The sequence below is a fragment of the Eucyclogobius newberryi genome, unplaced genomic scaffold (genome assembly GCF_026437365.1).
Source record: "Eucyclogobius newberryi isolate DKJ021-1_F unplaced genomic scaffold, fEucNew1.0.hap1 SCAF_13, whole genome shotgun sequence".
In the NCBI taxonomy this organism is placed as follows: domain Eukaryota; kingdom Metazoa; phylum Chordata; class Actinopteri; order Gobiiformes; family Gobiidae; genus Eucyclogobius; species Eucyclogobius newberryi.
Window position 1 is genome coordinate 19,076,133 of NW_027315757.1, and position 16,538 is coordinate 19,092,670.

General features: G+C 46.2%; 1 protein-coding gene across 1 annotated transcript; it reads left to right on the forward strand.

The window, feature by feature from the left end:
- Positions 1-10,759: 10,759 nt before the first annotated feature.
- On the forward strand, positions 10,760-16,304 carry ube2m (ubiquitin conjugating enzyme E2 M). Its single transcript, XM_072442852.1, has 6 exons — positions 10,760-11,117; positions 11,890-11,984; positions 12,614-12,652; positions 13,320-13,423; positions 13,528-13,591; positions 14,470-16,304. Exons 1-6 carry the CDS (start codon positions 11,003-11,005, stop codon positions 14,608-14,610), a joined length of 558 nt encoding a protein of 185 aa, XP_072298953.1. The 5' UTR covers positions 10,760-11,002; the 3' UTR covers positions 14,611-16,304.
- The last annotated feature ends 234 nt before the right edge of the window (positions 16,305-16,538 follow it).

Below are 16,538 nucleotides of genomic sequence, written 5' to 3' on the forward strand. Positions count from 1 at the left end.
GACGATTTTTCGGCGATTTGAGAACGCAGGCGGAAGTGCGCATGTGCACTCCCCCGTGCGGACTGATACAACACACACGTGCGTTTGTTTATTAGCGCAACGGAGCGCATCGCATCGCTCGTCTCCCGTAGATTTATGTCCACTTCTGCGTCAGCTCGAACTGTCTTTCTCCGTCTTCATTTTGCCCCGTACACTGAGGGAACTATATTATGATAGATCCATGCGCTTAGGCACGCGGAAACGTGGGCACGAGCCTGACGCGGCTGCAGGTGAGCGGTAGGTGCGTTTTATGATTGATACGTGGCAGGACAAATGATTTATCCACGCCACGAGGAAATATGATGATAAAAATTGCTTAAAAAAAATCGTCCATACCACCTTTAAGTGCCTTCAACATGTGGATTATCTTTACCTCTCTCTCAGTTCTCTCTCTGCCTCCCTTTTTGTTCTCTCTATCTCTCTGTTCTTTCACTCTCCTCATCCCTCTCTCTCTCTGCTCTCTATCACTGTTCTCTCTCTCTCAGGATCTTTCTGTTCTCTCTGTCTCTCTTTTTCTTTCTCTCTCGCTCTCTCGGTTCTTGCTCTCTCTCCTTCAGTTTAACTTCCTCTGTTTCAGGATCAGTGTCATGTTTTGCTGTAGAACAATCGGATGTTTTTAAAAACAGAGAAACTCAGGGCCACAGAACACGCTCCTCTGCAGCAGCCGCACCAAACACTGTAACACAAACCTAAATATACGTCTGAAAGTCCACATGTCAGACCTTTGAATGTGACTGAATCTAAACTTAGAAACAGAAATGACAAATCTAAACAGAAAACAGGAGACGATTCAATCTAAACTGAGCTGTGGCTTTGAGATTCATTTAACACCAGTTTTACGGCATTTTTATGGCAGTTTAACACCAGTTTAACACCAGTTACACCAGTTTAACACCAGTTTAACACGCTTCACTTAATCACATAAACAAACATGATATTATTTGGTCTAGTCATAATATAATGTCAGATAAACATCGTCTATGTTTTTGGCCCATTGCCCTAGACAGCAGAGCGACCAGCTGAACCGCCTGGACTAAAATAACTCAACTAAACATTACAACCAAAACAACACAAACAGTCCAGGAGAAATCATCCAACAGAAATACTGAGAGGAGAGCGTTTTATATTCTGTGGATCACCTCTGAAGGAAAATGTGTCTCTGCATTTGACCCTTCAGTGTCTCCGGGTTCATGTGTCAGGATCCCGGGACCCGGTCCAGGTCCAGGTCCGGTCTTGGTCAGGACTGTAGCTGAAAGAGCCGGGAGTGGAACCTGAGACCTTCTGGCAGTGACAGTTTCACTTTAGTGCAGCGTCACACAAAGCTAAGCTGTTGAATTTTGTGATTATGTCATAGTTGTGTCATTTAACGTTAAAATGTCCTTTTTTCGATCATTTTCTTGGACTGAAAAGCAGATGTTTTTGTCACTGAAGGAATTTCCCCCCTGAGGCTAAAAACTGTTTTTGTCCTGGATTTCAATAAAACAGAGATTTGTGGCATTTCCAGATGATTTCACGTTTTTCAGAATCACATTTTTGTGAGTAAACAGGCACGTAACACTATAATACCAATTGTAATTCAAGATAATTTGGAAAAAAACAAACTACTTCCATCAAATAAATACAAAACAAAAATTTCTGGCATCACATAAAATGTATTTTAAAAAGAAACATTAAAACTTAACAGTCATCACTTGAAAACTCGCTCTCAAACTCTCAAAACTTGAACAATATAATATAATTATGTTACATATATACATGATATGGCATCTGATTTATTCAGAAAGAAGTATTCTGACCATCTGTGAATATGTCTTGTCGTTTACGATTGGGAGATTTCACTTGCTGCAGTGCGATGCGCGCGTTGATAAAACGATGGTAGTTTGATAGACCCTGCTCACCTCTAGTCCCTGAACATCCTTTGGTGTGCTTATCAGTAGAAGTTATGAACTCTCCAAATAATGTCGCCTGTCACGGCATGTTTGTTTACTCAATCCACATGGTCCAGGGGCCCTACGGCACATCCCATTCAACCGCTACGCCAGCACCATGCAGACTCAACTCGCTCAAGCCATTTAAACAACGTTTCTGATTGGCTGCTGTAAATCGCTATGTGCGTTATATTTCACAACAAGCAAAGTCATGAGTGTGTGATGTCATGGATGTTGGCCTAATGCCAAACCAGGACTAAACCAGGACTAAACCAGGACTAAACCAGGTCAAAATCAGGACTAAACCAGGGCTAAACCTGGTCCTAACCAGGTCTAAACAAGGACTAAACCAGGTCTAAAGCAGGACTAAACCAGGACCAAACCAGGACTAAACCAGGTCTAAACCAGGACTAAACTAGGACTAAACCAAGTCCTAACCAGGACTAAACCAGATCTAAACCAGGTCAAAATCAGGACTAAACCAGGGCTAAACCTGGTCCTAACCAGGTCTAAACAAGGACTAAACCAGGTCTAAACCAGGACTAAACCAGGTCTAAACCAGGACTAAACTAGGACTAAACCAGGTCCTAACCAGGTCCTAACCAGGACTAAACCAGGTCTTAACCAGGTCTAAACCAGGACTATACCAGGACTAAACCAGGTCCAAACCGGGTCTAAACCGGTCCAAACCGGGTCTAGACCAGGACTATACCAGGACTAAACCAGGACTAAACCAGGTCCAAACCAGGTCTAAACCAGGTCTAAACCAGGTCCAAACCAGGTCCAAACAAGGCCTAAACCAGGACTAAACCAGGTCAAAACCAGGACTAAACCAAGACTAGTAGGGTTTCTCTTTTCCGCAGTTTAGCGTTGTCTGCAGCACACTTCCTCCACGTGTCTGAGAGCGTGCACGTGGGCCTGAAAGCGTGCACGTTGGTCTCTTACATTCGTTGACTCAGAGTTACTCAGACTTATGTAACATGTGGCGCTAAAACAAGAAGCCAAACACCACAAGAGCCTGTTGTGTAACAAAACTGCACTTAGTCCTGGTTTAGACCTGGTTTAGTCCTCCTGCTTTAGACCTACTTTAGACCTGCTTTAGACCTACTTTAGTCCTGCTTTAGTCCTGCTTTAGTCCTGCTTTAGTCCTACTTTAGACCTGCTTTAGTTCTGCTTTAGACCTGCTTCAGACCTGCTTCAGACCTGGTTTAGACCTGATTTAGACCCTATTTAGACCTGATTTAGACCTGGTTTAGACCTGGATTAGACCTGGATTAGACCTGGATTAGACCTGGATTAGACCTGATTTAGACCTGCATTAGACCTGGATTAGACCTGGTTTGGACAGACAAGAGTCTATACTTTAAACGTTTGCATCCAAATTCGTTGGGCAATGCAGACTTTAGATGAATGGAACGTATTTAAATGTGACATGTGGCTGAGCTGCAAAGCTCTGTTTAAATGTCGTAATAATGATCGAGTTTGTGTCTTAATACAATATTTTATAAATATAAAACAATATGTTTTTTATCTGCCCAGCGCCTGGTCCATGTCTAAAATGGGTGCCTCCTCTGGTTTACTGTTGCCATGGTGATAAGCCCTTGTGTTATGTTCTTAAAACTCAAGTTTCCTAACTTCCTAAATGTTTTGTCTCACAGATTGACTAGGACTAGATACCAAACAGGTTTAAACCAGGACTAACCCGGAATCAAATCAGGTCTAAACCAGGACTAATCCGGAATCAAACCAGGTCTAAACAAGGACTATCCCGGAATCAAACCAGGTCTAAACGAGGACTAATCCGGAATCAAACCAGGTTTAAACAAGGACTTATCCGGAATCAAACCAGGTCTAAACCAGGACTAACCCGGAATCAGACCAGGTCTAAACAAGGACTTATCCGGAATCAAACCAGGTCTAAACAAGGACTAACCCGGAATTAGACCAGGTCTAAACCAGGACTAACCCGGAATCAGACCAGGTCTAAACAAGGACTAACCCTGAATCAAACCAGGTCTAAAACAGGACTAACTCGGAATCAAACCAGGTCTAAACCAGGACTAACCCGGTATCAAACCAAGTCTAAACCAGGACTAACCCGGAATCAAACCAGGTCTAAACCAGGACTAACCCGGAATCAAACCAGGTCTAAACAAGGACTAACCCGGAATCAGACCAGGTCTAAACCAGGACTAACCCGGAATCAGACCAGGTCTAAACAAGGACTAACTCGGAATCAAACCAGGGCTAAACCAGGACTAACCCGATATCAAACCAGGTCTAAACCAGGACTAACCCGGAATCAAACCAGGTCTAAACAAGGACTAACCCTGAATCAAACCAGGTCTAAACAAGGACTAACCCTGAATCAAACCAGGTCTAAACAAGGACTAACCCGGAATCAAACCAGGACTAACCCGGTATCAAACCAGGTCTAAACCAGGACTAACCGGAATCAAACCAGGTCTAAACAAGGACTAACCCGGAATCAAACCAGGTCTAAACCAGGACTAGTATATACTAGTACTGATCCAGAGGAAATACATATTAAATATTTGGAAGATGCATCTCGTGCTGCTGGTGGTGGAGTGGAGAGCACATATGCCTGCCATGTGCAATGGTTCAAATCCAGCACTCGACTGCTTGCTACATGTCCTTCCCCACTCTCATCCCCATTTGACTCTGCACTGTCCTGCTAAATAAAGATCATTTAAGAGTTGGTCTAGGACTTGGTCCCTCAAGATAACGAGTCCTGTTTAATCTGTCTATTAGTCCTGGTTTAGTCCTGGTTTAGTCCTGGTTTAGTCCTGGTTTAGTCCTGGTTTAGTCCTGGTTTAGTCCTGGTTTAGACCTGGTTCAGACCTGGTTCAGACCTGGTTTAGACATGGTTTAGACCTGGTTTAGACCTGGTATGGATCTGGTTTAGTCCTGGGTCAGACCTGGGTCAGACTTGGTTTAGACCTGGGTTAGACCTGGTTTAGACATGGTTTAGACATGGTTTAGACACGGGTTAGACCTGGGTTAGACCTGGTTTAGACCTGGGTTAGACCTGGTATGGATCTGGTTTAGTCCTGGGTCAGACCTGGGTCAGACTTGGTTTAGACCTGGGTTAGACCTGGTTTAGACCTGGTTTAGACCTGGGTTAGACCTGGTTTAGACCTGGGTTAGACCTGGGTTAGACCTGGTTTAGACATGGTTTAGACATGGTTTAGACACGGGTTAGACCTGGGTTAGACCTGGTTTAGACCTGGTTTAGACCTGGTATGGATCTGGTTTAGTCCTGGGTCAGACCTGGTTTAGACCTGGGTTAGACCTGGTTTGGACCTGGTTTAGACCCGGGTTGATATTGGTTTAAGGCACGTGTTTGGAGCAGGTTTATTCATAGATTCTTTTGTCTGACTTTGGTCTTTTCCCGCCGCAGTTTCTCCATTTTGCGCCACATTAAAAACCGTGTGATTATAATAATTATGTTTAACTAAACTCCGGACCAGTGAAGTCCTGGTTTAGCCCTGGTCCCAGTGTAACTAACCCGTAATAAGCGCGCACTCACCCACGACTCTTCTGCGCTGCTCCAGGCGGCGCATGTCGCTGTGGAGGCCGCGCTCGGAGCTCTGTCCTCCGAGGCCGTGTGTCTGCGCCCAGCCGCCCTGCTCCTGCCTCTCCTCGCCGGCCCCGGCGCCCTTGGCCGCGGGGCCCTGGTGCTCGGCCTCGGCCTGAATCTGCAGCTTGAGCCGGCGGTTCTCCTGCTCCTTCATGGCCGTCTCCAGGAGCATCGCGTTCAGGCTCGAGCCCACGGTTTTGCTGATTTCCTGCACCGCGAGCTGCACGACCTGCTCCAGCACCGACTCGAGCTGGCCCTGGAAAAACGAGATATACACGGCTCCGTTCATGGTCACGCTCGCATTCTGCACCGAGCCCCAGCCGCCCGCGGTAAAGTGCCCGGTAGAGGCCGGTGCTGCTCGCTCCTGAGGCCGGCTCTGCTCGCTCCTGTAGCCGCCTTGGAGCTGCTGTTGTCCCGCTGCTGTTTGCGCTGCGGCCCGCTCCCCGACGCTACCGTAGTGTCGGGACTAGAAGCGCCGCCGCACTCACGCCCACATGGGTCTGTGTTGTGAGTGGGGCCCACGCCATTTTGGCTTTCTTTCCCTAAAGTCAGACAAGACGAAGGGCCCACGAGGCTTCAGGCCACTTTAGATGTCATGACGGATGGATTTTATTCTTTATGTCACTTTTGCATTTCTGTCAGAATCATTGCACGTTCAGATTAACGTTAAACCCTCTGACTTTAGCCTGGATGCACTTTGTTAACCTAAATGTAATCATCACACTTTTATTTATCTTAAGTCTGAGTCAGAAACGCAGAGTAGGGAGAAAAACTGCAGCTTCATGAAAAGAATAAACTTTTGCTTTCACCTCCTGAACATTTCCCTCTGCTAAATAAAAGTGTAGCAGCAGCAGTAGTTACAGTTGTAGTAGTAGTAGTAGTAGTAACAGTTGTTTGTTGTAGTAGTAGTAATAGTAGCAGTAATAACACAGTAATAGGAGCGTTGTTGTGGCAGAGGCAGATTTGTACCTAATAAAGTGGCCTCTTATATAACTGTGTTTGTGTTGTATTTACATTAAAGGACCGGCTCTGGGCCTGGTCCAGTCAAGTCCCTCTTTTAGTCTCAGTTTGTTCGCTGAAAAAGTCCTGGTTTGTTTAAGTTTTGCTTTAGTGCAAGTTTAGTCCTGGTTTAGTCCTGGCCCAGACCTGCCTGGTCATTTAGGCCCTGTTCTAGTTCTGGTCTGGGGTTCATGGTTTATACATCAAACTGTGGACTAAACCAAGAACTAAACTAAAGCTGTGTTCACAATGGTCTTGGTTTGGTCTTGGTTTGGTTCTGGTTTGGTCTTGGTTTGGTCTTGGTTTGGTCTTGGTTTGGTCCTAGTTTGGTCTTGGTTTGGTTTGGTTCTGGTTTGGTTCTGGTTTGGTTCTGGTTTGGTCTTGGTTTGGTTCTGGTTTGGTATTGGTTTGGTCTTGGTTTGGTCCTAGTTTGGTCTTGGTTTGGTTTGGTTCTGGTTTGGTTCTGGTTTGGTCTTGGTTTGGTCCTGGTTTGGTCTTGATTTGGTCCTAGTTTGGTCTTGGTTTGGTTCTGGTTTGGTCCTAGTTTGGTTCTGGTGTGATCTTGGTTTGGTTCTGGATTGGTCTTAGTTTGGTCTTGGTTTGGTTCTGGTTTGGTCTTGGTTTGGGCCTAGTTTGGTCCAAGTTTGGTGCTGGTTTGGTCTTGGTTTGTACTGGTTTGCTCTTGGTTTGGTTCTGGTTTGGTCCGAGTTTGGTGCTGGTTTGGTCCTAGTTTGGTTCTGGTGTGATCTTGGTTTGGTGCTGGTTTGGTCTTGGTTTGAGCCCAATTAAGTCACGATATGGACTTTTTTTTTCTTTTTCTTCAAGTCCTGGTCTAGAGATCCGCGTTGAAATAAAGTTTAGTTAAAATGTTGTTGTGTGTGAACCAGGTCCAAACCGGGACTAGAACAGGACTCAGAAACAGTTTAGTTCTATGTCCAGACCCTCCCAAACCTGGTCTAGTCCTCGGCTCAGTCCTGCTATAGTCTTAGTCCTGGTTTTGGTGCATTCTAGTTCTGGTCCTGGTCTTCATTTAGTCCCAGTTTGAGTTTTGATTTCAGTCTAAAGATTTCATCTTTAGACCAGTTTTAGTCCGGTTTGAGTCCAGCTTTAGTCCAGCTTTAGTCCAGTTTTAGTCCATCTTTAGACCAGTTTTAGTCCATCTTTAGTCCAGTTTTAGTCCATCTTTAGACCAGTTTTAGTCTGGTTTGAGTCCAGCTTTAGTCCAGTTTTAGTCCATCTTTAGTCCAGTTTCAGTCCAGTTTGAGTCCAGTTTAAGTCCAGTTTTAGTCTGGTTTGAGTCCAGCTTTAGTCCATCTTTAGTCCAGTTTGAGTCCAGTTTAAGTCCAGATTTAGTCCAGTTTGAGTCCAGATTTAGTCCAGATTTAGTCCAGCTTTAGTCCAGTTTGAGTCCAGTTTTAGTCCAACTTTAGTCCAGCTTTAGTCCAGTTTCAGTCCAGCTTTTGTCCAGCTTTAGTCCAGTTTGAGTACATGTTTAGTCCAGTTTCAGTCCAGCTTTAGTCCTGCTTTAGTCCAGTTTGAGTCCAGCTTTTGTCATGCTTTAGTCTAGTTTGAGTCCAGATTTAGTCCAGCTTTAGTCCAGCTTTAGTCCAGTTTCAGTCCAGCTTTTGTCATGCTTTAGTCTAGTTTGAGTCCAGATTTAGTCCAGCTTTAGTCCAGCTTTAGTCCAGTTTCAGTCCAGATTTAGTCCAGCTTTAGTCCAGTCTGAGTACATGTTTAGTCCAGTTTCAGTCCAGCTTTAGTCCTGCTTTAGTCCAGTTTGAGTCCAGCTTTAGGCCAGCTGTAGACCAGCTTTAGTCCTGCTTTAGTCCAATTTGAGTCCAGTTTGAGTCCAGCTTTAGTCCAGTTCTGGTCCCGGTCCGGTTCCTCCCTCACAGGCGTCGTTCGGATTGGTTCGTTTGTGTCTGGGTTACCGTAACTGTGCGTGCAGTGCGCATGTTTTTTTGGGGGGAGTGGCACGAGACGCAGCTCGCGGCCTGCACGCGTCGCGCTGTTGTCACTGACGTCACTTCTCTTAACAAAACACGCACCGTTTGTTTTCTCAATTCAGTGTGTTTTATTATTCTGATAAGTGTGAGCTAAACGTAAACGTCTGCATCAAACACAAACACAAAGTAAAGATCACAGTCATTAAATGTGTAAAAGGAGTTTGAAGTACCAGATTTATGAGAAATATTAAAACTGTGTGCACAAAACATATTAAATTCCGTTGAACATAATGCGATTTAACTGTAGAAAGCTGCTCTAAACACATTACACACATTTAGTAGCACATTGGGACACACACATTTTTTATTATTTTTTGATTATCATTTCTATCCTGTGAAATTAAAATTGTTGCTTATTTTTTTGTCGCTTTATTATTGTAAACATACTATGCTTCATTTCCCCTCCTTTCTGGTCCTGGTCCTGGTCCTGGTCCTGGTCCTGGTGCAGTGCGCGCTCCCGTGTGCTCGGTGCGCGCTCCCGTCACACTCCCGCTCGTTCACAGCAGAATGGCGTGCTCTGGTGGACAAAGACACAAACTGCAGCCCTGTGCACACGTCATCGTAAACAGTTTCATTTATTTCAGTGGATTTTCAGATCGACGCTTGAAACTCGGTACAATTCTAAACAAAATAACAATGTATGTGTATTGGACATATCATGTATAAAGGTTTAATTCATATTTGTAAAAAAAAGTTTTATTCAAAAATAAAAAGGTTTTGTTCATGTGATAGAACTTGTTGTTGTAGACTTAAATGTGTGCGTCACTTCTGCAAATAAAACCCGAGTGTGTTTGTCTGTCAGTGTTTATTTGTAGAGCACTATTTGTAAAGGGCTTAACATAAAAGGCAAATAGAATATAAAGAAATAATCATTACACTTTGAGAGGCCTTGTTACAGCTCCATCTCAAATAAGTTGTAACAAAATGTATAAAGTAATAAAGTTGTAATTTAACGAAAAGCAATATAAAAGTAAGCTTAACGAACACAATAATTATATGTTAAACAAAGAAGTAAATCATCAGAGTCAAACAAATAAAACAAAGGCAAATAAACAGAATCAACGTGACAAATAATTAATTCTTTGTTTTATTCTCTCTGTTTTTTGTAGTTTTTATTTGGACATTTGTTTATTGTTCTTGTAATTTTCAGATTTTCCATAGTTTTTGGGGTGTTTTTTCTTTATTTTATTTGTTTAATTTTTTGGCCTTTTTCCTGAAATATTTTGGTCATTTTTTCCTCTGCTCTCCATTTTTCTGTTCTGTTTATGGCAGTGATTCTCTCTTCTCAAGTTCCACCTCAGATATTTGCTTTCCGAGTTCGACTGGATCTAAACCCGGACTGTACCAGGTCTAAATTAGGCTAATCAAAGTCGAAAAACAGGGTAAAATCTGAAATGAGACCAAACCATGAGCGAGGGAGTTCTAAATAAAGACAAGTCAAAAACGGAACAAAAACATGAACACATTTGTCTGTTTCCTCTCTTTTTCTTCTCTCTTTTCCTCTCTGTTTTGTCTTTTTTCCTGTTTCCTCTCCCTTTTTCCTCTGTTTAATCCCTTTTTCCTCTCTGTTTCCTCTCAGATGTTTTCCTCTGAGTCCTCCCTCTGTGTTTCCTCTGTGTTTCCTCCCTGTTTCTTCTCTGTTTCCTCTCTGTTTTTTTTGTGTTTCCCCTCTGTTTCCTCTGTGTTTCCTCTCTGTTTCCTGTTTCTTCTGTGTTTCCTCTCTGTTTCCTCTCTTTTTCTTCTCAGATGTTTTCTTCTGTGTCCTCCCTCTGTGTTTCCTCTCTGTTTCCTCTGTCTTTCCTCTCTGTTTCTTCAGTGTTTCCTCTCTTTTTCTACTCAGATGTTTTCCTTTGAGTCCACCCCCTCTGTTTCCTCTGTTGTTTTCCGCTCTGTTTCCTCTCTGTTTCTTCTGTGTTTCCTCTGTGTTTCCTCTCTGTTTCCTCTGTGTTTCCTCTCTGTTTCCTCTCTTTTTCTTCTCAGATGTTTTCCTCTGAGTCCTCCCTCTGTGTTTTCTCTACTATTCCTCTCTGTTTCATCTCAGATGTTTTCCTCTGCTTCCTCCCCCTCTGTTTCCTCTGTGTTTCTTCTCGGTTTCCTCTGTGTTTCCTCTGTGTGCCTCTCTGCTTCCTCTCTGTTTCCTCTCAGATGTTTTGGTCAGAGTCCTCCTCACTCTGTTTCCTCAGTGTCCCGGCATGCACCTCGCCTCCTGTGGCTAACAGCTAACGGCTAACTACGGCTGCAGTGCCTGCTGATCAGTGCGGGCTCAAGAGTGAGATTCGGCCGCGGCTCCAGAGCTCCAGCCCCGGTACGTGCGCCTCCTCCGTATCCCGAGCGCCTCCTGCCCGCCTCCCGAGCACCTCCTGACCGCCACACTCTCCCTCACACGGGCACAGCAGCGGCAGGAGCCCGGTCCTCCACCACAGCCCAACATGATTAAGCTGTTCTCCCTGAAGCAGCAGAAAAAGGACGAGGAATCCGCCGGAGCGAACAGGACCGGAGCCGGGGGCAAGAAAGCCAGCGCTGCCCAACTCAGGATCCAAAAAGGTGCGTAGATCCGGGCGCGGGGGTTGGTCCGGGCTCGGTCCAGGTCGTGACACCCGGGGATGGGCTCCGGGACCGCACGGAGAGCCCGGTCTCTGCCCCGGAACCCGGCTCCAGACCCGGGCTCTGCGCTGGAGCTAACGAGCTAACGCGCTAGCCTAGCACGCTAACAGCGCTGGCCCCGAAAACAAAACATCCGAGAGAAGCAGAACCGGGTTTGTTTGGGTTTTGAGGCCGAGCAGAGTCGACCCGGTCCGGGGAAGAGCCGGGGAAGCGCGGGGCAGGATTTGTACTACAGTAGAAACACATTTAAATCACATTAAAACCAGTGTAAACAAAAACATTGGACATTCTTGACTAAAAGCATCAGTGAAAACAGTGGAACATAATGTGATTTAAACTGTAGAAGCTGTGATTCACTCAGACACGTGAGTGACGTCAGAGCTGCTGTAAACACATTTAACACGTTTCAGTAAAACTGCACTTCAGTGTTTGGGTTTTTGTCATAGCTGACGCTGCCCAAGAGTGCGATGTTTCTATAGCGAAAAACACTCTCTCTCTGCTTCTCTCTCTCTCTGCTTCTCTCTCTCTCTGCTTCTCTCTCTCTGCTTCTCTCTCTCTCTGCTTCTCTCTCTCTCTGCTTCTCTCTCTCTCTGCTTCTCTCTCTCTGCTTCTCTCTCTCTCTGCTTCTCTCTCTCTCTGCTTCTCTCTCTCTCTGCTTCTCTCTCTCTTTTTCTCTCTCTGTTTCTCACGAAGCTCCTTTGTTTTGTTTCAGACATAAATGAGTTGAATTTGCCGAAAACGTGTGAGATCAACTTCCCAGACGACGATGACCTGCTCAACTTCAGACTCATCATTTGTCCAGACGAGGTTTGACAAGTTTCTGCTTTTTCTTTATTTAGATTTGAACCGACTCAAAAATGCCGTCACGCATTAGTAAACAAATATGTCAACACGAGTCCATCCAGGAAACCGATATTTCTTTCAGATTTGTGGAAGGCAGCGGATATCAAATATTTAAGACATTTATTCAAGACATTGTGGTGATGATCTTTCAGCTGCTGCACTGTATTTAAACCAAAATGATGCAGTGAAAACGACCACGTGGGAGGACGAATCCCGTGGTCATGGAGAAGAGTGTGTTTGAGAAGGACATCTAAGGAGAAGCCGAAACTAATGTACTGCAGATGTAGTGTTTGAGTTCTTTAACTTTACTAGAAAGTCTCTTGATTTTTGTGAGTTCACGAACATTTGAGAATCTTCATCTTGTTGGGCTCTTGTCGATTCGTTTGCAGTCGGCGCCAGTGGTTTAACGGGCCAATCACAGAGCAGCATTGTGGTTTGGGCAGAAGTCAAAACAAACATGGCGACGCCGGCGACCGCACTTTGTACATTTGTGGAGGAGAAGGACGACTGCTTCTTTGAACACTGGATCGGTCCGGAGTGAGCAGGTTACCGGTTCTCCGCCCGGATCTTGACTTTTCCTGTCTCTGTTTCAGGGTTTTTACAAAGGAGGAAAGTTCGTCTTCAGTTTTAAGGTGAGTTTGTTGGAGCAGATTCTTCACTCTTCATCACAAAGACGCCTTAAATGTGCAAATACTTCTGGGGTTTAGAGCCACGACAAATCGGAGCCGTTCCAGTCACGTGTTTTCTACACAAAGAAAAACGACACCAGGTTCAATGCCACAATAAGAAACTCTCTTTTTACATAAACTTCTAAAGTTTATTTAACTTCACTTCATGGTCACATGAGTTTGCATGTTCTTTCTGTGTCTGTGTTGGTTTCCTCTCCCAACAAAAACATGCACAAAAGGCTTTTCCTCTGAAAGATTCTAAAGTGGTTTAATAAAAATCAATTAACGTAGAATAAAGTGTTTACCTTGTAATGACGAGGCGTCTTTCGCTTGGTCACGGTTCTGTTAATAACAATGAGAAGTTTCAACAATGGATTTATGCTGCGTTTTCAGGAGGTCGTTTGTACTCTGATGTTACGAGTTCCAGTGAAATTAACTTGTGCACAAACGACTCTAGAATAATCAGTTCTGTGACGTGAACGTTTGTGGCGATGAAACTTTACAGCTCAGATCTACTTTTCTGTGGTGCTTTTCACTGTTCTACCACCTGCAGAATCCCTCCATCCGCTTTAGAACGGTGGTGCTTAACTACTACTCATGCTGTGACCTCTGACCTCTGTGACCTCTGCAGGTAGGGCAGGGTTACCCCCACGACCCCCCAAAAGTCAAGTGTGAGACGATGGTCTATCACCCCAACATCGACCTGGAGGGAAATGTGTGCCTCAACATCCTACGGTCAGTGACAAATCATTGAGCTAAAGCCGCGAGCTAACGCCACGGTTTGATCCCGGTCACTGTTGCTCGGGGTTTTGTGCGCTCATGTTTGTTCGTTTGTTCAGGGAGGACTGGAAACCTGTGCTCACGATAAACTCCATCATCTACGGCCTTCAGTACCTTTTCCTCGTGAGTGTTTGCACCGCCACTCTCCAGCCACAGGGGGCGTTATACCTCTGACACACAAGCTCCTCCCTCTGACACACAAGCTCCTCCCTCTGACACACAAGCTCCTCCCTCTGACACACAAGCTCCTCCCTCTGACACACAAGAGCTCCTCCCTCTGACACACAAGAGCTCCTCCCTCTGACGCGTAAGCTCCGCCCTCTGACGCGTAAGCCCTCCCTCTGACGCGCAAGCCCCTCCCTCTGACGAGCAAGCCCCTCCCTCTGACGCGCAAGCCCCTCCCTCTGACGCGCAAGCCCCTCCCTCTGACGCGCAAGCCCCTCCCTCTGACGCGCAAGCCCCTCCCTCTGACGCGCAAGCCCCTCCCTCTGACGCGCAAGCCCCTCCCTCTGACGCGCAAGCCCCGGCGCGCGACGCAAGCCCCGGCGCGCGACGCAAGCCCCGGCGCGCGACGCAAGCCCCTCCCCCCCGGCGCGCGACGCAAGCCCCTCCCCCCCGGCGCGCGACGCAAGCCCCTCCCCCCCGGCGCGCGACGCAAGCCCCTCCCCCCCGGCGCGCGACGCAAGCCCCTCCCCCCCGGCGCGCGACGCAAGCCCCTCCCCCCGGCGCGCGACGCAAGCCCCTCCCCCCCGGCGCCCGACGCAAGCCCCTCCCCCCGGCGCGCGACGCAAGCCCCTCCCCCCGGCGCGCGACGCAAGCCCCCTCCCCCTCGGCGCGCGACGCAAGCCCCCTCGGCGCGCGACGCAAGCCCCCTCCCCCTCGGCGCGCGACGCAAGCCCCCTCCCCCTCGGCGCGCGACGCAAGCCCCCTCCCCCTCGGCGCGCGACGCAAGCCCCGCTTGCGATTGTCGGTTGTTTTCAGCTCGGTCTTTGTGTCTCCAGGAGCCGAACCCAGAGGATCCGCTGAACAAAGAGGCAGCAGAAGTGTTGCAGACGAACCGCCGCCTTTTCGAGCAGAACGTCCACCGCTCCATGAGAGGCGGATACATCGGCGCCACCTACTTCGAACGCTGCCTCAAATAACACACCTGGCCCTGCCCCCACCGGCCCCGCCCCGTCGCTCCCCCCGGTTTGGACCACACCCGCTTCGATTTTGTTTGGACGCGCCGAGCGTTTACAAGCACTACTCCAGATCCGGCTAATTTTGCGCGTCTCGATTGTAAAGCGATTTAGCGTCCAAACGCCGTTAGCATGCTAGTTGTTGTTAGCTTCACCGTTAGCCTCTGGAAGTCGTGAACTGCGCTCCGAAAACGTGAGAAAGTGAGGAATGACTTTGCAAAGGGTTTGAATTGAGCCAGTTCTGTTTCTTGCACGTTTTTTAAGACGGTAAAAATCAGACACGGCGACTTTATAAAAAAAACGCGTACAAACCCGTAAAACATCGTCTTTCGCTGAAATTAAACCTGCTCCAGTGTGATTTAAAATAAGCTGTGCCTGAATGTAAAGATGGTGAGTTTAATCAGATTTGGAATGTTAAAGACGCCGCTGGATTTCTCACTTTTATGTTTTTTGGGTCGTTTTAATTTTTTTACACAGAACACAGGAGTTGTTTTATAGTCGCGGAATTTTGCAGTTTTCAATGTGTTTTTCTTTGTTAAAAAAAAAAAACACCTTCAAATATTCAGCACATTTTTTTTTCTTTTTTCATGGTCGATGCAGATTTTTCAAAAAACAGAGAAACTGTCTGTTTTTTTTGTGCCGATATTTATGGCCAATTTTAATTTCCTTCAAATTCATTCAGTCATTTAATTTGACTCCGAACTCATCCACGGCCCTGTTCGGCCTCGTCCGTCCGTGCTGTTCAAAGTGTTCAGATAAAGCCTTTAGCAGCGCAGACTAAACTGAACATCGCCCTCTGCTGGAGGTTTCAGGCTCACACAGACTAAACAACGCAAACGTTGGCCCGACACGCACGATATATCGGTTCATCAAACCTCATCGCTTTTAATCTTTAACTTTACGCCCCGCCCACAAAAGAGAAGGCCCAATAGGAAATTTGCTCTATTTCAAGCCGCCCACAGAAGAGAAGGGCCAATAGGAAACGCCCTACGTCACGATCGACGGCTCGGACCTTAAATCTTTAAATCTTTGACTCTGTGGAATGTGTGGACTTGAAACTGAATATTCGAAGGTGAATTTGTCATTTTGAATGTTTAAACTGAGAAAATCGCACTGGAAACAGCCAGATTCAGCAACTGAAATTCAAAATAAAAACAGTTCAAACGTGTTTTTTTTCAGGTTCAAACAATAGTTGAAAATGTGATAAACGGACGATCAAAGCGCTGCGAAGGGTCCAAACCGGGGCCTGACCTCTTGATTCCTGACCTCCGCATCCCCAGCCCCTCCCCCTCTCTTTAGCCCCTCCCCCACCACGCCGGATTCTTCCACCGACAGAAAATCACCACATGGCGGCGCTCTTTTATTTAAGCCCACGATGTCTCAAACTGGACTTCATTTCCCACAATGCCCGCTCTCTGGCCCCGCCCCCTTAGCTCTTTGGCCCCGCCCCCTGCGCGCACACACGTGGAGCGGCTCGTCTGCCCCACACTTTATTTTGGAACGGACTTCATTTCCCATGATGTTTTGTGACAAATGGCTTCTTTCTAAAACGGCAAAAGTCATACGTTTTTTTTTCTTTTTATTAAATGCTTGAATTTATGTGGAAAACTTGTACGAGCCCGGAACACAAGGCTTTATTAAACTTAGTGACAAAAGTGTGATGTTCTTTTTGTTGGAATTGTTCTGAAACGTCTTTAAAATGAAGTGAACCAGATCTAAATACTGATAGTTTTGAAGTGCCTATGACAGGTTTTTATGATTTTCTAAAGTTTAGTTGGTGTATTTATACCTGTTGTTCATATAAATTTTAGTTTTACACCAGTCGAGCAGGTATTTGTGGAGAAAAAGTTGAAATCTGTAGAAAATGGAAGTGACCTCACACTAAGAACACA